The sequence below is a fragment of the Macaca thibetana genome, chromosome 12 (genome assembly GCF_024542745.1).
Source record: "Macaca thibetana thibetana isolate TM-01 chromosome 12, ASM2454274v1, whole genome shotgun sequence".
Classification (NCBI taxonomy): Eukaryota; Metazoa; Chordata; class Mammalia; order Primates; family Cercopithecidae; genus Macaca; species Macaca thibetana.
In genome coordinates, this window is record NC_065589.1 from 35,645,103 (window position 1) to 35,668,979 (window position 23,877).

At 40.7% G+C, this 23,877-nt stretch overlaps 1 protein-coding gene across 1 annotated transcript in view; it reads right to left on the reverse strand.

The window, feature by feature from the left end:
* Positions 1-1,331: 1,331 nt before the first annotated feature.
* CPO (carboxypeptidase O) overlaps positions 1,332-23,877 on the reverse strand; it is a 30,013-nt gene continuing 7,467 nt past the window's right edge. The window contains exons 2-9 of the mRNA XM_050752244.1: positions 21,121-21,217; positions 15,181-15,282; positions 12,349-12,453; positions 11,014-11,124; positions 9,810-9,900; positions 8,456-8,658; positions 2,426-2,510; positions 1,332-1,594 (exon numbers count right to left, since the gene is read on the reverse strand). Of these exons, the coding sequence (XP_050608201.1) occupies positions 1,332-1,594; positions 2,426-2,510; positions 8,456-8,658; positions 9,810-9,900; positions 11,014-11,124; positions 12,349-12,453; positions 15,181-15,282; positions 21,121-21,217 (1,057 nt within the window). The remainder of the gene's footprint in view (positions 1,595-2,425; positions 2,511-8,455; positions 8,659-9,809; positions 9,901-11,013; positions 11,125-12,348; positions 12,454-15,180; positions 15,283-21,120; positions 21,218-23,877) is intronic.

Here is a 23,877-nt window from a genome sequence, read left to right on the forward strand (position 1 = left end):
ATGTGTCACAAACTGCAATATTTAGTTTATTTATTTGTGTTCTTGCTTATTGTATTCCCCTAGAGCTGGGATTCACCTGGTATGAAATAGCATGTCCATTCCAATTATTTATGGCTGCTACTCCTGATCTCACCCATTGGAATATAAATTTAAAATAGACAGGGACCACATCTATCTTATTCACCATTGTAATCCCAGAACCTATCAAAATGCACCTAGTAGATCCTTAAATTTTTTTAATGAATAAATAAGTAAATAAAACCAACAACAGTCATCAAGAGAGATTGTATAACTTATCCTCTGAATGCTGCTACTAACTCACTAACACAAAATTAAGAAAGCAAGAACCTGATTCAAAAGCATAAGCAAAATTTTTGAAGAATACAGATGAGAAAAAATTCCCAGACACCAGGGTAGAAGACCTATTCCTACTTCATTTTCCTTAGTGAATGTTAAGATCATAAATCACAAAAATTAGTAGAACACAAATGGCCCTATCAGAATCTCATCATGTGACTTTTAATTAGATTTCAAGAGCAGTGGGGTTCCACTGGAACTCACAGGTTTCTCTGCATTTAAAGCTGAATAGGATAATAGCCATCTAGTTGAGTTGCCTCGAATTGTAGCTGAGCTACCGACTCTGAAGCTAAGCCAGTGAAGGTCAAGGGTGCGATATAAACACCAGATAGAGTCATTTCACTGATGGCCCCAATTCTTCACTCACCACCTTCTGCTCTGTTCCACCCCTTGATGCAGAGCTCAGCCATGTGACTTCCTCTGGCAAATGGGATGTTAGCAAATAGGATGCAAGCAGAGGTTTGAAAAGTGCCTGCACATTGAGACTTGCTCTCCTGCTGCTTTTGCTCCTTCACCATGGCCATGAGTGCATGGTACCAATGTGCTGGAGGAGAAGATACAGGGAGCAGAGACCCCATTCCTCATTGCAGCTGAGGCTATCCTATATTAGCCTACAGTAGCCAACCCCCAGAGTGAGTTCATCCGAGATCTACCAGCTGCCCTGAAACTGACCACGGATGCCTAAGCGAGCACAACCAAGATCACTGCATCATGACCTGTAGATTTGCACCACTTGGTTTTAGAGAGGTTTGGTTTGTAGCATTATTGTACTAACTAATACCTAACTAATTCCTCGTATAAAGGAATAAAGCTCAACTCACAGAAAAACAAATATTAAAACGCAGACATGATTTTTCCTTATTGAAATAGGAAGTATTTTTAGTTAAATGATTTGGTTTCTCTACAACCACAGCACACTGTTCCTCCAGCCATACCCAAGCCACTGGGGTTGAGCAGGCCTGGGCGGGATGCACTTAGAGAAGAGACATGCAGGACACCAGCAGACCCAGCAGCACAGTGGCAGATGTCACCCTTCCAGCACTGTCCGAGTCCCAATGTTTTGCATACACATCATCCAGGACCGACAGCACAGCCTCCATGGTCTCCTCACAAGTGGGCTGGATCTGAGCTTCTGGCAGAACAAACCCGTATGTTCCACTGTCCCTCAGCTCAAACGTATATGAGAAGGGAATCCCAATGTCTCGGGCCCAGTCTCTTGAAGACCCTGATGAGGCATCTACAGGTGAAAACATGAAGGCAGAGGTAGAAGTCGCACTTTGAAAGAACAGATTCCTATAGCCTTTTCAGGAACTAAAGGTTCACTTAGTAAAATAAAGAAGCTGTTTTAGATCAGGGTCTCAGGAATAGCTGTCTTCTCTTTCTCCTTGGTTGTAAGCCTCTGCAGGGCGGGAACCACATCTTATTTAGTGTCTCTGTCCCCCATCATACCTGACACTGTGTCTAGCACATGGGGAGGTTTGGCTAAAGTTTCTCAGCTGAGTCACTGACTTGGCAACCTAATATTGCCTGGCAAGAGTGAACTGAGTCATATAAAGAAAGGAACAGAAACAAAATGACCCACAAGAAAAATATTATACAAGTATTTAGAGGGGGGCTTATGGAGGGTGGAGAAGGTGGAGGTTGGGGTTGGGAGAAATAGCGCGCTCTCCTTTCAACTAAATTCTTGTCTTTAGGTATTTTTCTCCAGGGCTTTCTTAGCTTGATGGGTCCTCTGGGAACTGAATTGACTGACCAAAGGTCAGTGGACAATGTCCTTCCTGTTACCTCCTGTGCCTTCTAGCTTGCCAGCTCTTTTTAACTGAAGCCAGGGGAAGTTCTGGTCTGAGCCAGCGCATTAATTCTTTTTCTTTTAGTTCATACCTTATCCCTAGAGAGTATAATTCTGGATTTGTACAGACTCCCTTTTATCCTTGGTCATTTTGATTTGTACAACTCCCTGTTGATCCCAGGAACTCTTCTGTTCCTCTCCCGCCTATCTCACCACCCAAAGTCCACTGACTTCTTTTGTGCCTTAGATACTATTGAAGAGGCAAAAAAAGATACTTACATAAAATATCTGCACTCGATCCAACTCTATAATTGGTTCCATACTTTGCTTTCAATGCATTTGCTGCCTTCTGTCCAACTTGAATCTGTAGGTGGGAAATGCAGAGACAGATATCTGGTGTTTAAAATAAATCCAACAATCCAAGCGTTTGGTGTTTTGTCCAGATTCATCTCCAGAGTTTTAGGCCACCTTTCCAACTTCCCATTGGACGTCTACATCTAGGTAGCCTGCTGGTACCTCAGATTCAACACGCTCAAATCCATTTTCACCATCTATCCCGCTAATAAGGCTGCTCTGACTTTCATGTTTCTGGGCTTGCATGCTCTACCAAACACACATGTAGAATTCTGCAGGCATCTCTGATATTCCATCTCTAAAACAGTTGCCAAGTTGCATTTCCAGTGTCATCATTCTATGTCGGACTCTACCTCTGAAATGGTCTGTGGCATCTTTTTTTTTTTTTTTTTTTTGAGATGGAGTCTCATTCTGTCGCCCAGGCTGGAGTACAGTGGCACAATCTTGGCTCACCGCAACCTCCGCCACCCGGGTTCAAGCGATTCTTCTCCTGCAGCCTCCCAAGTAGCTGGGATTACAAGTGCCTGCCACCGCACCCAGCTAATTTTTGTGGTTTTTTAGTAGAGATAGGGTTTCACCATCTTGTCCAGGCTAGTCTTGAACTCCTGACCTCATGATCCACCAGTCTCGGCCTCCCAAAGTGCTGGGATTACAGGCGTGAGCCACCGTGCCTGGCTGTCTGTGGCATCTTCTAATAGATTTCCATTCAAGTTCTCCCACCTGGCTTCCAGATGAAATTTTGTAGCATACAGCTATGATCAGGATCTTGTGGAAAAGTCTTCAAGAGCTCCTGGTTGCTCACTGAATTAAGTACAAACTTCTCAGCCTAGTTTTTGAGATCCTCTCCAATATGACTCTACCCCACCTTCCCAAAACCACATTTTGTCATCCCCCCAGATGATAGTCAAAAACTCGTTTTCCTACCATTCCTCAGCCTTGCCCCATATTCCTCAGCCTCTATCTTTCCTCAGGATGTTTCCTCCACATGGAATCCCTACCTCTTATCTCTGCTATTGAAATTCTGCCCAGCCTCAAAGGACTTTTTCAAATGCCAACTTCTCCAAGAGGCCTTACCTGATCCCTACAACTGGATTCTATTTCTTCCCACTTTGAACCCCCATAGCCCTTTCTTCATATCTCTCTCTGACTCCCCTCTTCGTTTTCCTTATAGTGTTTATCTCTCATAGCATTTCAGAGCTGGAAGTCATACCCGTCCCCACACCTACCACCACTTCACCTCTGCAGCCCCTTTCCTGAGATCAGAGTCACGTTAGTGAGGCCCAAGTCTACTGGCTGGGCTCATTGACCTTCTGATGCATCTCTTCTAGGTTTGCCGACAGACCCTCTAGGTATTCCCTAGCCTAGACATGTGTGTTCTACCCGTCAGATGGAATATCCCACTGCTTCCCGTGATAGTCTCCCTCCCTGCCTGTACTGTGATCCACCATAGCTTTACCCCTCAGGGCTGACTGACTGCACTCCAGGTGCACCAGCTCCCTGGATACCTGACTAGGGACAGGCCTCATTTTAGATTCTCTTTCTCCCAGCTCTGTATTGTCTAGCTGAATCCTGAGATGTTGCAGAGTAGTGCTTGTCTAGAGAGGAAACTGGCCCAGCGAAATTCAAAAGGAACAATATTTCTGTTGGCAAAAAGGCAATAAGGATGTTGGGGGGATCATACTGGACGGTTGTGGGCAGTGTTCTTAGGCACTTGAGGCTTTCTGTGTATGACTAAGATCAGAGAAAAAACACTCTGTCAGACATACTTGCAAGTCACTTGCTCTCTCTCCACTCACTAAGAATGCCATTTTGGCCATTCACCTTCTCCCTCACTTCCTAAAAAGGGATTCTGAGTCTGCCTCAGTTCCTGGGTTTGTGTTATCCAGAATTGAGATAATGGGTAGGGAGAGGCTAAAAAAGCTGGTTTAATCATTTACACTGGGAGGAGGTCCAAGAACGGTCTGCTGGAGAGAGAAATTCTGGTAAGGAAATGAGAGTGAGGGGTGGGCAGGATTCAGGGTAGCTGCTGTATGTAATGAAGTTGAGAGAAGGGGCCTGGGAAAAGCATTGTGATTTACCAACCACATTCCCTTCTGAAGTTCTTTAAGAGTCTCTAGCAGAGATACGAATTGCTTTTAATTATTTTTAATTCCCATGTGGGGTGTTTGTGTGTGTGTGTGTGTGTGTGTGTGTGTGTGTTTTAATGGAACACCATGCTAACTGGTCCATGTGAGGCCTTACCTTTCATTTGAGATATATGCATCAGACCCAGACTATACTTGCCAACCAAATGGTTCCTTGCTTTTTTTTTCTCTTTCCTGCAGCTCACCCTTGACAACAAATTTTTTTTTCTCATTGCCAGCCATCATTTATTTTATCTGACATCATTCCCTTTCCTCAAATCCTGGCTGTGGAGTAGGAAATAGTCTTTCCAGTTTACCCTTCTTTGTTGATAAAAGAACTTCTGAGTTCTATTTTAATAATTCCATGAGGAATTACTATGGAGAAGCGGAGAGGAGTAAGAGATAGATATGAGAGGCATTCAGTTGTGATCCTCAGCTTAGCTATTTGGGCCCTTCTGAGAAGATAAAATGGAAATCCCCTAGACTTCTGAATCCAACTTCTGTCTCTGGAGGTGGAACTCCTGATTGTACTTCTCTCTCCTGACACTACATTGCAAGGCTATGATAGAGCCAATTTCTTTGCTGCCCTTTTTTTCTCAGCTTACAGGTACTTCCTAATAAAAATAATAAAAACTCATTTGCCAATAGTACATAATATACATTTCTAAAAACCTCTGGCCTGCTTAACAACTCCTTCTCTGGGCCCAGAGAATTTCCTGTAAGCATATATTCAGAGGCAGGCCCACAGAATGGTTGAATAAAGCCCTGGTCTGGTAGGTGTGGCGGCAACAGAGCTTGGGATGGAGTACAGAGGCTGATCCGAAGAGAATTCAAATGGAAAGAATGTAAGCATGTAAAACATTAAAATTCTTATAGCTCTTCTGATTTCCAGAGCAGTTTAGAAAGAGTCTATATATAGTTATGTTTCTCCTACATAGTGATTGCCAAGCTGTCTATCACGTAGTATAATATTTACCATGATTTCTATAAACTTTTGGTTTTGTAAATAATAAAGATTAATTACTAGTCTCTGTTGCTTGTAAATAGTACTAGAAATGGAAATCTCCTTGGAGCAGTTGGCTTGATTCTGTGTCTTTGTGCACTCTATCAAAGCTTGCTCCCAAGAACCTAAAAACACTGCTAAGTAGCTTCAATAAGGTAGACATGTGGTAGTAAAATATTCACAGTCTTTTTATTGAAAAGGCTTGGAGATGACTGTTTATGTGAACTCTTCAGCACCTGAGACTGTAAGAGACACAGAATTGAAGCCATCTTTCTCAATTTGATTTACTGTTTTCTGTATATAGTGCTATGAAGTTGCTAGTTATTCCCTTCTTAGAGTTACTGTCCAGCAGTGGTGGTGCCATTGCCTCAGGTCCCTCCTGCTGTCTTGCTCCTTCTAGCCTCTGGCCACAGCACAGGGCTCTAACCAGACAGTCAATCAGCAGTAGGAGACCCTCCAACCTTTCAATACAAACTTGCAAAATGGTCACATAGTATCTGTTTTCCTGAACCAATTAGAGAATGAAGTACCCAAGAAACATACTGGAATATACTAGCCTCCTTTTTCTGTTGGTGGAAGACCCCTTTCCATCAAACATCTCTAATTACCTGTCTTTGGAGATTCATTTGTGTTTGTCACAGACCCCTTTAAGCAGAAGGTAGGAATCTACAACAAATATCTCCAAAACTGGGAAAAAGGGAGCATTCTGGGCTTCTTGACTGAAATATCTGCTTCTGTATATTTCTTTATTGAAGAAATAGAACTTCCAGTTCTCACAAATGAGAAGGAAATAGCGCATAGTTGACTGGGAATCTAGCTGATAGACTCCTAGAAGTTGCACACCCTTTCTGAGCAGAGAGAGGCAGTGTGAGGTAGTGGGATGATGAATGTGTCCTCTGGAGTCTAAAGACATGAGTTCCAGCCTGGGCCCCACCACTTTCTATTTATAGAGTTCTGAAGATAAAGTTAACTCAGAGTTTCAATTTCTATACTCCAAAGTGAATGTAATATATTATCATGAGGGTCAAAGGAGATAATAGCTATAAATCTCTCTGTAAATTGTAAAGATCTAGGCAGATGTTAGTTATTTCCACGTGTTACAAAATGATCATGCAGTACAAGTGTTCCTGGACCAAGAAAAGAAAGAATAATTGCAAGAAAGGTACTTGAGTATTGTTGGATATTTTTGAGTGTTGGGAGAAGGGCTCCCTCCAACATAGGTCTATAGTAGTTTTTCTTTTAGTGTTCAGGCCTTGTGTCTTCCGGGTTGTGCTCCAGAGGGAGATGTGCAAGAGGTGTAACCTAACCAAGAGGTCATCAGGCCTCTGTGATATTAAGAACAGGGCAAGCTTAGCCCCACTCCTTCTCAGCATTTGCATATAAAGAGGAGCATGTTTTTTTAAAAAATAAAAAGATAAACAGAAAATAACAAGTGTTGGCAAGAATGTGGAGAAACCCTTAGGTACTGTTGGTGGGAATATCAAATGGAGCAGCCTCTATAAAAAACAGTATGGTGGTTCCCCCCAAAATTAAAAATAGCGTTGCCATGTGATCCAGCAATTACATTTTGGATATGAATCCACAAAAATTGAAAGCAGAGTCTTAAGAGAGATTCACACACGCATATTCAGAGCAGCATTGTTCACAATAGCCAAAAGGTGGAAGCAACCCAAGTGCGTCCATTGGCAGATAAGTGGATGGGATGAACAAAATGTAGTGTATACACACAGTGGAATGTTATTTGGCTTTACGAAGGAAGAAAATTAGGATACACCCTACAACATGGGGAAACTTGGGATAATATGCTTAGTGAAAGCCAGTCATAAAAAGACAAATACTGCATGATTCTATTATATGAGGTATCTAGAGTAGTCAGATTCATAGAAACAGACAGTAGAGTGATGGTTGCCAGGAACTCGTATAGGAAGAAATGGAAAGTTGTTTAATGGGCATAGTTTCAATTATGCAAGATGAAGAAGTTCTGGTGATTGGCTGCATAACAATGTGAATATACTTAACACTACCAAACTGTATACTTTAAAAATGGTTAAGATAGTAAATTTTATGTTTATTTTACTACAATTAAAAATGGAAAAAAAAATAAAAAATAAAAGGAAAACAAATATTGCAATTTGCAATTCTAAATTTACCCTCTCTTTGATTTGTGTCTGTTGTCCTCTGGTTCACGAAAGGGCAAAGAGCCCAGTCCTTCTCAGTAATTCTGCCCAACAGTGCTTGGGTAAACACAGCTTCAGAGAAGGACCCGGATAAGACCAAAAACAGTTTCCCAAATGCAAGCTCCAGCTTGCATTTTGCTGGCACTTCCCCTTACAAATAATCCTAAGCAAATACTGAAGGAAGAGTTTAGAAGAAAATAGAGCATTGTGTTTAGCAGAGAAGAGAGCAGATATTATTTAGCCATGTTATTTTAGATATGCCATATTCCACTAACAGCTGGCAAGTTCTTGAAAGCATGGTTCAAAAGCTGTAATTGCTGAACGGAGCTTCAAGAGAATTTACAGAAATGAAAGTGCATTCCTGCAGATTATTAACATAATCATCTCATTTATATTATAGATGAATACCTAAGATGTCTCCCAACTTGACACTTTATGAAACAGGTAGTTAATTAACGTAGGTAAAGCAGCATTTAACCCAAAGCCTTCCCAGCAGGCGTCTGGCAAGGTGCAAAAGCAGGAAAAAGAATATAGGGATAAGCAGAGAGAACAAAAGGGCAACTGGAGCCAAAATCTTGGAAATGGAAATCAGAAAAAGGAAGGCAGAGGTCTTGCTGAGGTTTTTCTGGAGGCCTTCGTGCTGTGGACTCACCATTTCTGGGTGGTTACTTGATTTATTTTTGGTGTAGCCATAAGGTGTGAGAATTAACTGCCCATAAGAGTGCATGGTCAGGAAGCACAAAATATCGTCCTTCTTGCTCTCTACAAAGCTGGCAACGGCTTTAGTCTCTGGTTCAGACACTGGCCCTGTCCCACAGAATGTTTGATCTTGGCAGTTTCTAGATGCGCCAATGCCTAGAATATGGAAGAAACCACAAAGAAGGCTGCATGATCTCAGTTTGGAAATGACCAATGGCAAGGAGTCATCCATACTCAGGGCATCTGTGAGTAGAATCAGCGCCTGCCCTTGGTTGAGTTAGTCTTGGCTAGATTAGTCAACTTGTATAGTCACTGAAGGATAACCATTCTAGAAGGAACTCAGAATGGCAGAAAGGGATAACGTTAGGATTTAGAAACAAACTCCATGCTTCCATGGCCCAGGAAAGGGGCTACAAAAATGAAATGGCATTTTAGTATACTTTTACTTAAACCTGTGGTGGGCCCTGAAACAAATGCCTGGAAAGCAGTTCTTGGGTTCCTGGGTAAGGTTCTGACGTTGTCTTTTTGATTTAAATCTCTCCTTCATGTCTTACTAGCTTGAGTCTCATTAGAGCTATTTAGCAAGGACATAAGTGGTCTGTAATCCTCATTAATAATAATAAGAATGATCAGCTGAGCACCTCTTATCTGCCAGGTACTGTACCCAACACTTCCTAAGTAGCATCCCATTTAATCCCCACAACAACCTACTGATAAGGTAGGGTTACTGTGACCCACATTTTACATAAAAGAAAACTAAAGCAGAGAGATGAAGCAATTTTTTCAAGACCACACAGCTGCCAAGTCTCAATTTTAACCCTTCCCATCTGGTTAATGGCAATGTTCTCAGCCATTCCTCCTTCTTTATTTGCTTCCAATTCACTGGGCATATTGAGATTTGGAAACATGAAAATGCCATAAGGAGAGAAAAATGTTTGGTTTGTTTACTGCCCACCCCCTGCTATGAAATAATCTGCAAGGATAAGTCTCTGATTTTTCTTTTCTTTATGATAATTCATATATTTAAAAACAAAGGGATGGATTTGAAATATATCCACACTGGTCTAAGTCTACTTTGTTCTTGTTTAGCCAGCCTCACTTGAAGAGAGTCCTGTACTGGAATGCTGATAGCTCTTACTATCTAGATGATATTATCCTGTTAGAGGGAATAAAACTCATTAGGAAGCCCAGAAAGCTGTACCATATTAGATGTTTATTTTCAAAAATTATACATTTAGTAATTCATCTCTTTTCTTACTTCTCAGCTTTATATTTGTTCATAATTCATCTACTAAGCAGGTACTTACTGCACCAAGATGCATTGAAATTTCGATTGAGATCCGTCCCAAAACATGTGCCATTATTATGGGGTGAACGGGATTTCCTCCAAAGACGATCCTGTAGCAGAGGAACATAGGGATGTTGCTGTTCTAAGGTTTCATAAATCACAGTGTTGGTGATGATAGGTGGTCCTTGAACATGAAAAATGTTTCCTGGGATTATCTGGAAGAACTTCCCTTTAACATGAGGCAGCTTGTGTGTGTAATTTTTAGTCTTACAGATGGGCTAGCAGCCCCCAATAATAGGAACATCTGTACAACCAAAAGTATACATACATGTAAACAATTAAATTGGAGGAAGTAGTTTGGCCTTTTCCTCATGAGCAGATTAGCAGTGCCTGTGGACGTGATCTGCTTACTCAGGGAACGTTTGCTTTGGAGTCATTTTTTACGTCCAAGTGATACGGGATGAAAGGGAAATAGCTTGACAGATGGAAAAAGGCCGTTCCAGGTGTGTCAGAGATGGTCTCTGCACATTTCTGGAAGCTGAAGACTGATGAATGGAGATGGAAATAAAGACAAGTGTCATCAGACAAGCACAGAGGGAGGACTCGATTCACACACGAGGCCAGAAAGGCTATTCCAGAGAAAGGGGCCCCTGAAGTCCTTAGGGGAGCAATGGAAAAGAGGAGGCAATGAATACTCTCTAGAAATAGGGGCTCTTATTTGAGGAGTGATAGACTTCAGGGACATTTTAAAGAGACAGTTGTCTGCTGCATAAAAAGCCTTTATGTGATGTTTGCCCCCTGTGTGAATGAGTGCATTGAGAAATGTAGGCTGGTTTTGTGTTGATACATTATTCATTACCTTTATGCTTCTAGAACTGATTTGACATGGATGCAAGTTGGTACATGAATTTTTATCAATATAATCCTAATTGGGTGGCAGGCAATCAATCCACAAACATTAAGAAGATGGAAGAGAAGAGGAAGAAACAAAGAAAAAACCTGTAATGGACTTCAACTCTAAAAAGGCCTTAGGCTTCCTCAGGCCTAAACTTAGTGTAGGTGGTTTGATTAAAGATGTTAAGCTGATTTTTATCCCAAATGGGGTTCCTTTCTTTACATAGGTATAAAATATTTTTAGAGCTGGAATGGCTAACGCTGAAAAATTAACCTGAATTGAGCTTTAGTTCATGAATGCATCCCAAGACCAAACATGGTGTACTCACAGTTGTCCAAGTGTAGATATAACCATCTATGTTAAGAACTGGAAGGACATAGAAGTCCAGGTTCCTAAGGAGCTTGCGTATCCTTGAGTTGTCTTTATAGTTTTGTAGAATCTGGAAATTTAAGAAAGAAATGTTCAGAATTATTTTGAGAAGAGATCTTTTCTCTCTTAATTTCCTACCAATTTCAACTTGATTATAAGAGGTGACTGCACATCAAACCTCCACCCTCCAGCCCCCAAGCCCTCCTCCGTTGTCTTATTATGGTAGTTGTTCCCAAATTTTATCACACATCAGAATCACTGAGGGACCTGTTAAGACACAGATTGCTGGCCTCTGCTCTCCCTTACCCCATTCACCTCCCGCCATCCCTGTCTCCGCATGTTTCTAATTCACTAGGTTTGAAATGGAGCCCAAGACTTTGCATTTCTAGTAAGTTTACAGTTGGTATTGATACTGTTGATCTGGGGACAACACTCTGAGAACTACTCTTGATGGGTTTCTCTGTGTTTGGGTTTCTGAGAAAACTGACCAAGAAAGTATTCTGTATTACTTTTAAAGGTTTCTTATTCCCTCAAGGGAGGATTATAAGTAATACACAAAAATTCACTATGCTGGGTATTTTCTGTATGCTAATCTCTTAATCCACACTACAGACCCATGAAGCAGTTATTTCATACTCTTTTTACAGATGAAAAACTAGAAAATTGGCCAGGCATGGTGGCTCACACCTGTAATCCCAGCACTTTGGGAGGCCAGGGCGGGTGGATCGCCTGAGATCAGGGGTTCCAGACCAGCCTGACCAACATGGAGAAACCCCATGTCTACTAAAAATACAAAATTAGCTGGGCATAGTGGTGCATGCCTGTAATACCAGCTACTCAAGAGGCTAAGGCAGGAGAATCGCTTGAACCCAGAAGGCAGAGGTTTCATTGAGCTGAGATAGCCCATTAAACTCCATCCTGGGCAACAAGAGCAAAACTCCATCTCAAAAAAACAAAAACAAAAACAAAAACAAAACCTAGAAAATTTGCCAAATACTATTAGAAAGAGGCACAGACAGGATTCAAACTCATCTCTGACTCCACAGACATTTGTTCCTCTACATTTAGATATGTTTACTCTCCAATAAAAATTATTTTGGATGCACTGGAAATAGATCAGAATATTGTTTTCAGTGAAGTTACTCATTAATTTTATTTCACTTGAGGTGAAGGATTAGCACAGTAAAGAGTTGCATCACTAACATGTGAAAGAAGCATGGTTTGTAAGTAGCCAAGAAGTGACAGGTATTTTATGGGGGTGATTTACCAGTATGAGGAAGCTAAAGATACTTACTTCTTTGACAAACCATTGGCAAAAAGCAGGAGCAATCCATTCTCTGGCGTGAATTCCACAGTCCATCCAAATGATCTTTTTGGGATTACCAGATGGTTGGCTGATCTGGAGAAGACATCCATGCCCCATTACCAAACAATTGCTGATTATTGTAAGCCACTGTGCAAAGTTATGAGATTTTTAATTCCCCTAGAGGTCCCTTTTTAAAATCCACTCTGTTGTTTCAAGAGGGAGGCAAGGATGCTAATGAGACAGCCATCAATATGATTCTTTCCTCTGCTACTCTTGTTCTCCTGCCAGTTACCCTGATGGTTGTTCTCAGGACCATGCACTGACTCCCCATGGTACCCACCCCAAAAATGATCTTGCCTATACCTTAAATTATTCCCTAACTATAGATAAAAGTATAACCTCTAATCCACAAGCTAAGAGGCTAAATATGGATAAACTTTATAAAACCTTTGCACTTAGAGTTCACTTAGAGTGGTGAAGTGCACAAGAGGTAATATTCAAGAATCATAGGTCTTTAAAATGAATCCCAATCTCCACTCAAAATTCTTGAAATTTCAAATGGATTCAATTACACAAATTCCCCTTCCCCTGAGAGACTCCCTGACTCCCTGCCAGCCCAATCTTCTTTCCTTCTCCCCATTTGCTATTCTCGTACATCAGTGCAGCCTCACTCTAAGGAAGATTCCCCTCGTTCAGAGGGGTGGGTGGGTGGGAATTAATCTGCTAACTGTGGATTCTCTTTGGTGAAGAGGCTGTTAACACTCCCATGCTTAGAACAGTCATGTCTGTTTTGGATTTGTAAATAGCCTAGACCATGGCTATTTGTTGAAAACCACTGGGAGCTGGGGTGATGAAGGCTCCCTTCCTCTCTATGAGAAACTTACAAAATTAAATAAATACATGACTGGATCTATCATATTCAAGGAATTTTCTCCTTTTAGCCTCATCTATTTTCCAAATTGTCAGGACAATTCCTAATCCACCTCTTACCTTAATTTTTTTTTTTTTTTTGAGACAGAGTCTCGCTCTGTCACCCAGGCTATTGTGCTGTGGCATGATCTCGGCTCACTGTGACCTCCACCTCCCGGGTTCAAGCGATTCTCCTGCCTCAGCCTCCCAAGTAGCTGGGACTACAGGCACGTGCTACCACGCCCAGCTAATTTTTGTATTTTTAGTAGAGATGAGGTTTTACCATGTTAGCTAGGATGGTCTTGATCTCCTGACCTCGTGATCCACCTGCCTTGGCCTCCCAAAGTGCTGGGATTACAGGCGTGAGCCACCGCACCCTCTTATAATTCTCTTATAATTAGCCTTTTTATGAGTACATGTATGCTAACTACATGTTTATCTTTATCAACTCTTTATTATGTGCATGTTCTATTCTTTATAATATGCCCCAGGCAGAGGATATTTAGATGTCTTTTTGGCTGCTTTAGCATAGACTTGGATGGCCTATGGAAAATCAGGTAGGCAGGTGCTCCATGCTTAATATATCAACCAGTTGCTCACATAATCCCTGGGTAAATTCTATTTCAGAGCCAATAATTTTTAAGAGTTGTAGTTAACTCTCAAATTTAGGGCTGTGCTTTGTAAATTAACACACCTACACTAAGTAGTAAGAGAGCAGTGAACTAAGTAACGCTGGTTCTTAATGTCGTACTACTTTAGTAGTGGTTCTTAAACAGTGGTCCAGGACCAGTGGTATCAGCATCACCTAGGAACTTGTTAGAAATGCACTGTGGTATCGCTTCTCAGCCTTTTGGCTATGATCAAGTGTAAAAATGCACTGTGGTTCTGAAACTTGAGTGTGTATCAGAATCACCTGGAGGAAGGCTTGTTAAAACAGATTGTTGGGCTCCAACCTCTGAGTTTCTGATTTAGTAAACCTTTGCAGGGACCTGAGAGTGTGCATTTGTAACAAGCCCTCAGGTGGTGGTGGTGGTGGTGATGCTGCTGCTGCTGCTGCTGATGATGATGATGATTTAAGTGCTGCCCTTTGAAAACCACTGGTTTGGTGCAGAGATTGTCAACTCTGGCTACACATTAGAATCACCTAGAGAGTGTTCGAAGTACGCCCGGTCCCATCCTGAAACAACTGGGTCAAAATCTATAACCAACTTAGGTGGAGTCTAGGCATAAGGATTATTGGCAGCTCCCAGGTGATTTTAATTTGCAGCCCGAATTGAAAAATCACTGGTCTAGAACCAGGAGCCCAAGGGTCCTGGCCCTGTGGAAAAATGGCTTTTTGGTCCCAAATACTTTTGGTCATGTTGCATGCAAAAGGGGTAGGAGATGCTGGAGACCTGGTTATACCCCTGGCTATACTGACATCTGGCTATGTGGCCTTTCACAAGTCACCTCACTTCTCTGGATCTTTGTTCCCTTAACCATAAAAGGAAGAAGCTAAAAATGAAGGTTATCTGTGGGTTTCAAACATGTTTCTTTTTTTAAAAGAACGTTTTAAAATTTAAAAATATAAACAAAATAACAACTTAAAATACAGATGAGAAGTGAACGGGCTCTGGTTGAAGCATGAGTGGACATTGTCCACTTCTGGGCCCTGCTGGTTTTCAGCCCTACCCCATGGTCCCACTCAATTCTCCCAAATTCTCTTCACTCCTGAACTTGATTTCACCCAGATGATTAAGGCAAGAACATCTACGAGTTTTGAACTTTAAGAGCCCAGTTTGGGGTGGAAAAAGTGAAGTGATTCTGCATAGCCTCTTTTCCACACTTCTGATTAGAGTCTCTGAATAGTAAACATATATCCTCAGATTGGATAATTCTCCCGGTAAGGTAATTCTCAGCCTTCTCACTCACCTTCAAATAATACATGGGGTGGGTCTCATAGGTCACTCCTAGGAAATGCTGTGTCACCACTTCCTTGTACTTCTCACTGATCTCTCTCATCCACTGATAGATCTGAAACAGCAAGGGAGGACTGTGGCTATCAGCAGGAAGATTGTTTGCATGCCTCTGATTAAGATAACTGCTTCTTTCACTGACACATTGAACTCTGTTATCTTTGCTCTAGACTGCAACAGCCGTGTGGTAAAAGAAACAGAAAAGTAAACCTCCTATCTTTCCCTTTCTTTTACAATCTGTTCTCTCACCAAGTCTTAGGATCTACCATTGCACTTTCAAATAAGTTACTAAGAATTAACAGCTTGAATAACCCACCAGTAACACTTCAGAAACATTGTGTAACAGTACATCCTTCAATTGACCACCAGCCTTAGCTTTCATGTGGCACACAATCATGCCAGAAATTTCAGGTCAGGCTTATTTTGTGAGATTTTCTTCCATCTTTATGGATCCCAGTGATATCTTTTGCTGATATCCATGCGATATGGTTTGACTGTATCTCTACCCAAATCTCATCTTGAATTCTGTAATCCCCACATGTCATGGGAGGGACCCTGTGGGAGGTAATTGAATCATGGGTGTGGGCTTTTCCCATGCTGTTCTCACGATAGTGAATAAGTCTCACAAGATCTGATGGATTTAGAAGGTGCTACCCCCAACCCCCTTCGCTCTGCACTTCTCCTTGCTGCTGCCATGTGAAGAAGGACTTGTTTGTTTCCCCTTCCACCATGATTGTAGTTTCCTGAGGCCTCCCCAGCCCTGCTGAACTGTAAGTCAATTAAATCTCTTTCCTTTATGAATTACCCAGACTCTTGTATGTCTTCACAGCATTGTGAAAATGGACTAATACAGTATATTAGTACTAGTAGAGTAGGGTCCTTCTATAAGGATACCTGAAAATGTGGACACGACTTTGGAACTGGGTGAAAGGCAGAGGTTGGGAACAGTTTGGAGGGCCCAGTAGAAGAAAGAAAAATGTGGAAAAGTTTGGAACTTCCTAGAGACTTATTGAATGGCTTTGACCAAAATACTGATAGTGATATGGACAATAAGGTCCAGGCTGAGGTGGTCTCAGATGGAGATAAGGAACTTGCTGAGAATTTAAGCAAAGGTGACTCTTGTTATGCTTTAGCAAAGAGACAGGAGGCATTTTGCCCCTGCCCTAGAGATCTGTGGAACTTTGAACTTGAGAGAGATGATTTAGGGTATCTGGAGGAAGAAATTTCTAGGGAGTAAAGTGTTCAAGAGGTGACAGAGCATAAAGGTTTGGAAGCCTGACAATGCAATAGAAAAGAAAAACTAATTTTCCGGGGAGAAATTCAAGCCTGCTGCAGAAATTTGCGTAAGTAATCAGGAGCCAATTGTTAATCACCAAGAGAATGGGAAAATGTCTCCAGGGCATGTGAGAGACCTTCACAGCATCCCCTCCCATCACAGGCCTGGAGGCCTAGGAGGAAAAATTGGTATCATGGGCCAGATTCAGGGCCCCCCTGTTCTGTGCAGCATAGGAACTTGGTGCTCTGTGTCCTAGCTGCTTCAGCCATGGCTAAAAGGGGCCAAGGTACAGCTCAGGCCATGACTTCAGAGGGTGAAAGCCCAAAGCCTTGGCAGCTGCCACATGGCATTGAGCCTGCAGGTGCGCAGAAGTCAAGAACTGAGGTTTGGGAACCTCCACCTAGATTTCAGAGGATGCATGTAAATGCCTGGATGTCCAGGCAGAAGTGTGCTGCAAGGGCAGAGCCCTCATGAAGAACCTCATGAAGAACTGCTAGGGCAGTTCAGAAGGGAAATGTGGGGTTGGAACCCCACACAGAGTCCCTACTGGGGCACTGCCTAGTAGAGCTGTGAGAAGAGGGTCAGCATCCTCTGGACCCCAGAATGGTAGATCCACTGACAGCTTGCACCATGCACCTGGAAGAACTGCAGACACTCAATGGCAGCCCATGAAAGCAGCCAGGAGTGGGGCTGTACCTTGTAAAGGCACAGGGACAGAACACTCCAAGGTTGTAGGAGCCCACCTCTTGCATCAGCATGACCTGGATGTGAGACATGGAGTCAAGGGAGATTATTTTGGAGCTTTAAGATTTAATTACTGCTCTATTGAATTTCGGACTTGCTTGGGGCCTGTGGCACCTTTGTTTTGGCCAATTTTTTTTCCATTTGGAATGGTTGTATTTACCCAATGCCTGTACCCCTATTGTATCTAGGAAGTAACTGACTTGCTTTTGATTTTAAAGGCTCAGAGGTGGAAGGGGCTTGCCTCGTCTCAGATGAGACTTTGGACTGTGGACTTTTGAGTTAATGCTGAAATGAGTTAAGACTTTGCAGGACTGTTGAGAAGGCATGATTGGTTTTGAAATGTGACAACATGAGATTTGGGAAGGGACAGCGGTGGAATACATTGGTTTGGTTGTGTCCCCTCTCAAAACTCATCTTGAATTGTAGTTTCCATAATCTCCATATGTCATGGGAGGAACCTGGTGGGAGGTGATTGGATCATGGGGTGGGAGACAAGCTTTCCTGAGCTGTTCTCATGATAGTGAATAAGTCTCAGGAGACCTGATGGTTTTATAAAGGGCAGTTCCCTTGCACACACTCTCTTGCCTGCTGCCCCCACGTAAGACACACCTTTGCTCCTCCTTCACACTCCACCATGATTGTGAGGCCTCCCCAGCCATGTGGAACTGTGAGTCCATTAAACCTCTTTCCTTTATAAATTACCCAGTCTCGGGTGTGTCCTTATAGCAGCATGAGAACGGACTAATACACCATGGTTCCAAGATTAGAGAAGACCTGAGTATGGCCTTCTCACATGTTCTCACATGCCAACAGAAGTTTCTGTATCAAGTCCTAAGCTAGTTGTTTTGATTCAATTGAGTAGACCTGAATAGTGGCTGATTTACTTACAAGTCTTATGTTGTGCTTAGAAAGAGTTCTTACACCTTGGTCTGGAAGTCCATAACTTGGGGTTCCATAACAGTGAATGCAATAAGAAAATTCACAAACATAAGACATATTCAGACAATCAGCAGCATTTCACACCTCTTACAATCAATTTCTATATAGTTGATGTCTCTGACAGACAACAACCAAGAGTTATAGTAAATATAGTAAATAATATATTTATTATTATTTACTAAATATAGTAAATAATATACAGTTATTATATATAGTTAATTGGCCAGGTGTGGTGGCTCACACCTGTAATCCCAGCACTTTGGGAGGCCAAGGTGGGTGGATCAAGAGGTCAGGAGTTCAAGACCAACCTGGCAAAGATGGTGAAACCCTATCTCTACTAAAAATACAAAAAAATTAGCTGGGCATGGTGACTGGTGCCTGTAATCTCAGCTACTCAGGAGGCTGAGGCAGAGAACTGCTTGAACCCAGGAGGTGGAGGTTGCAGTGAGCTGAGATTGCCCACTGCACTCCAGCCTGGGTGACAGAGCAAGACTCCATCTCAAAAAAAAAAAAAAAAAAAAAAAAAAGTTAATTGAGGGATAACAAATATCCTATTTGAAAATTGTTATATCTCAATTGACATTCATTTTAGCATGGGATAGGTAGAGATAAAATTTATTATAACAGTAATAATACTTACTCGAGTGAGGGTATTTTCATTTCAGTCTATTCACTGAAAAGAATAACAGCTTACCACAAGCGTAGTTGCGTTTATATCTGTGATGGGACTAGGTCAGATGCAGATGCCTTAAGTCTTGAGAGAGCTACAAATAGCAGCCAGTAGCAGCAACAAATATTTTTTATTTATTGCTTGTTCAGTACATAGTAGTATTGTTTATTTCATTTACTCTCACAACAGTGCTACAAGATAGATACTACTATTTCTGTTTCACAGATGAGGAAGCTGAGGATTAAAAAGTTTAAGTGTCTTTGTGAAAGTCACACTGCCAGCAAGTGCTCAAGCCAGGTGTGAACACATCTCTGATACCAGGTCATAAAGCGTCCATGGGCCATACTGGACCTTTTCAAAACTGTAGAACTTTCAGTACTTTGGGGTGACTACTATATAAGAAAGTGTAAATCTTTTCTTGTACTTGTTGAAAAAAATTTTGGAAAATATGAATATATTCCCAAATGCTGAGAGAATAAATTGGTAAAGGTCATTCGAAGGGCAAATTGTGCATTTATATAAAAATGTAGACATGCAATGTGACCCAGTAACTCTATTTAGAAATTTATACCTCAAAAAAGATTTGCATAATGTCACATACATACACACATGTACATAAGTAGAAGCTAATTTTTCACTGTATCCAATTTTGGAAACCACCAAACTTATCTTAAGAGCAATACAAATATTTCTTTTTTGGGGAGAGAAGCTATGATTCAGTTTATTTTCATATAAATTGTAAAACATTAAATACTATTTTGACCTTTCCAGTTTTACTGTATGGAGATTACAGAGGGTGTGGTTGTAAGGTATAATTTACATGGTCTTGTCTATTTATACTTAAAAGGTGCATTCAACATAATTTTTTTTGGTTCCATCCCCTTTTTTTAAAAATTATACTTTAAACTCTAGGATACATGTTCACAACATGCAGGTTTGTTACATAGGTATACATGTGCCATGTTGATTTGCTTCACCCATCAACTCGTCATTTACATTAGGTATATCTCCTAATGCTATCCCTCCCCCAGACTCTCACCCCCCTATTGGCCCTGGTGTGTGATATTCCCCTCTCTGTGTCCATGTGTTCTCACTATTCAAATCCCACTTATGAGTGAGAACATGTGGTGTTTAGTTTTCTGTCCTTGTGATAGTATGCTTAGAATGATGGTTTCCAGCTTTATCCATGTCCCTGCAAAGGACATGAATTCATCCTTTTTTATGGCTGCATAGCATTCCATGGTGTATAGGTGCCACATTTTCTTAATCCGGTCTATTATTGATGGACATTTGGGTTGGTTCCAAGTCTTTGCTATTGTGAATAGTGCCGCAATAAACATATGTGTGCCTATGTCTTTATCATAGAATGATTTATAATCCTTTGGGTATATGCCCAGTAATGGGATTGCAGGTCAAATGGTATTTCTAGTTCTAGATCCTTGAGGAATCGCCACACTCTCTTCCACAATGGTTGGACTAATTTACACTCCCACCAGCAGTGTAAAATCATTCGTATTTTTCGACAGCCTCTCCAGCATTTGTTGTTTCCTGACTTTTTAATGATTGCCATTCTAACTGGCGTGAGATGGTATCTCAACATGGTTTTAAGTTGCATTTCTCTAATGACCAGTGATGATGAGCATTTTTTCATATGTCTGTTGGCTGCATAAATGTCTTCTTTTGAGGAGTGTTTGTTCATATCCTTTGCCCACTTTTTGATGGGGATGTTTTTTTCTTATAAATTTGTTTAAGTTCCTTGTAGATTCTGGATATTAGCCCTTTGTCAGATGCATAGATTATAAAAAAATTTTTTAAAGTTTTCCCCTCTTAAGAACTACTGCATGTGTCCTGTAAATCCTACAAAAAATACATTTCAGCTAAATATGATTCAATCAGAAGGCTTCTCCACCTCACACTCATGTAAACAGCAATGCTGGCCAGCTTAAACTTGCTAAGAACTTGACAAACAAAAATAAAATTTAATTCTGGTTCATGTTCACAGCAGCAAAACTGGCTCATTGGGATGTTCTTGACCATTTTCTTTTTGTTATTAATTTTTTAAAATTTCATATCACCAGCTTTTATAGCTTCAGTGGTGGTGGTGGGTAAGGAGATGTTCAGGAATCCCTTGAACTCAATGTATTGACAGATCTTAACACCACATTTTCAGCCTCTCTAACGCATGGATATTAATAGTGAGCCATTCTTTGCCTGTTCGAAAGTGGGTTGTGACCACCACCAACCTCCCGCCATGTGTCCTTCCTTACCTCTCCCATGGGGTGGTATATGTTATAGGAATACGTCTCCAGGCTCCGTGGACTGACTGGCTTGTCCACAATCTCTTGTCTGTGTTGTGCTAAGGATCTGCAAAGGGAAGAAAGTAAGAGGAAAAGCAGTGATGAAACTGGGATATGCTGAGGGTTGGTGGGTTGATGAAAAAGGTAGTAGAATCAGTGTGCACAGGATTTGGAGGACAAAGGCCTGTGTTGGAGTCCTTGGGTCTGTGACTTACTAATTGTGAGACCTTAGGCAGCCATTGAGCCACTCTGAGCTGAAGTTTCTTCATCTGTAGAGTGAGGACAATTATTCCAACCTTGCAGGGAGGCTAAGATGATTTGACAAAATGTTGTAGATACAAATAAAATTTGTATATGAAATAATAACTAAGATTTATTGAAGTGAAACTTATAAGACATGCACTGTTCTAAGCAATTTAAATCTCATTTACTTCTCTCTAAAACTCTGAGATAGGTACTCTTGTTATCTCCGTTTCAGAGATGAAGAAACTGAATCACAGGGAAAGTGTTATTAGGGATTTAAACCCTGACAGTCTGACTGAAGACCCTGCAATATTAACTACTCTACTGCATATAATAGTGAGAACTAATATTTTTTTGCAATGGTATATCTTTTTAAAAATAAACTTTATTATTTAGCACACTTTCAGGTTCACATAAAAATTAAGCAGAAAATACAAATAGTTCCCATTTACCCGCTATTCTCACACATGCAGAATCTTCCCCACTATAGACATCCCACACCACAGTGATACATTGGTCAGAATCAATGAACTTACTTTGACACATCATTATCACCCAACATCATCCATTGTTTATATTAAGGCTCGTTCTTTGTACATTGAATGGATTCTGACACATGTTTGGTGACACATATTTACCATTATAATATAATACTAAATTGTTTTGTTTTGTTTTTGAAACAAGGTCTCACTTTGTCACCCAAGCTGGACTGCAATGGCATGATTATAGCTCACTGCAGCCTTGGGCTCTGGACTCAGAATATCCTCCTACCTCAGCCTCTCAATTAATTGGCACCACAGGTGCAAGCCACTACACTCTGCTAATTTTTAATTTTTGTAGAGACAAGGTCTCACTGTATTTCTCAGGCTGGTCTCAAACTCCTGACCTCAAGCAATCCTCCTGCTGCAGCCTCTCAAAGTGCTGGAATTATAAGTGTGAGCCACTGAGCCAGGCACAAAATAGTTTTAATGCCTTAGAAATCCTCTGTATTCTTCCAATTTATCCCTCCCTTTCCCTAACCCCTGGCAACTACTGCTCTGTTTACTTCTCCGTAGTTTTGTCTTTTCAGAATGTAACATAGTTGGACTCATACAGTATGCAGCTTTTTCAGGTTGACTTCTTTCACTAAATAATATGCATTTAAGTTTCCTCCATGTCTTGTCATGGCTTAATAAGCTAATTTCTTTATTAGCACTGTGTGATATTCCATTGTTTGGATATACCACAGTTTATTTATCCTTACTCATCTACTGAAGAACACCTTGGCTGCTTCCAAGATATGGCAATTATGAATAAAGCTGCTATAGTCATCCCTGTACAGGTTTTGGTGTTGACATGTTTTCAGTTCATTTGGATAAATACTAAAGAGTGCAATAGTTGGATCATATGGTAAGAGTTTGTTTAGTCTTGTAAGAAATTGCCAAACTGTCTTGCAAAGTGGCTGTACCATTTTGAATTCTCACCAGCAATGAATGAGAGTTCCTGTTGCTCCACATCCTTGTCAGCATTTAGTGTTGTCATTTGTTTTATAGTGTTTTGGATTTTGGTCATTCTAATAGGTGCAAAGTATTATCTTCTTGTTTTATTAACAAATATTATTAATTTGTTTTAATTTGTGATTCCCTAGTGACATATGATGTGGAATATCTTTTTTTATGTTTACTTGCTATCTCTATATTTTCTTTGGTGAGATGTCTGTTCAAGTCTTTTGCCAATTTTTTAATCAAGTTATTCCTTTTCTTGTTGCTGAGTTTTAAGAGTTCTTTATATATTTTGGATAACAGTCCTTTATTGGATGTGTGTTTTGCAAATATACTCTGTCAGTTTGTGGCTTGTCTTCTTGTTTCTTAACATTGTCTTCCGCAAAGTAGAAGTTTCCAATTTTAATGAAGTCTAGCTTATCAATTCTTACTTTCATGGGTTGTGCCATGTGTATTATATCTAAAAACCATCACCATAACCAAAGTCATCTAGGTTTTCTCTTATGTTATCTTCTAGAGTTTTATAGTTTTGCATTTTCTATTTAGGTCTGTTATGCATTTTGAGTTAATATTTGTGAAGGTGCAATGTCTATGTCTAGATTCACTTATTTTGCATTTGGATGTCTAGTTGTTCCAGCACTATTTGCTGAAAAGACTATTTTGTTCCTTTGTCAAAGATCTTTTGACTATATTTATGTAGGTTTATTTATGGGATCTCTGTTTTCTCCCTTTGATTCGTTTGTTAATTTTGTTGCCAATAACATCTGTCTTGATTACTGTGGCTTTATATTAAGTCTTGAGGTTGGGTACTGTCAGTCCTTTGACTTTGTTCTTCTCTTTCAATATTGAGTTGAATATTTTGGGTCTTTCACTTTTCCATAAAAACTTTATAATCAGTTTGTCAATAACCACTAAATAACTTGCTATCAAGTTGGGAAGAACTGACATCTTAACAGTATTCAGTCTTCCTGTCTATGAACATGGACTTTCCATTTGTTTAGTT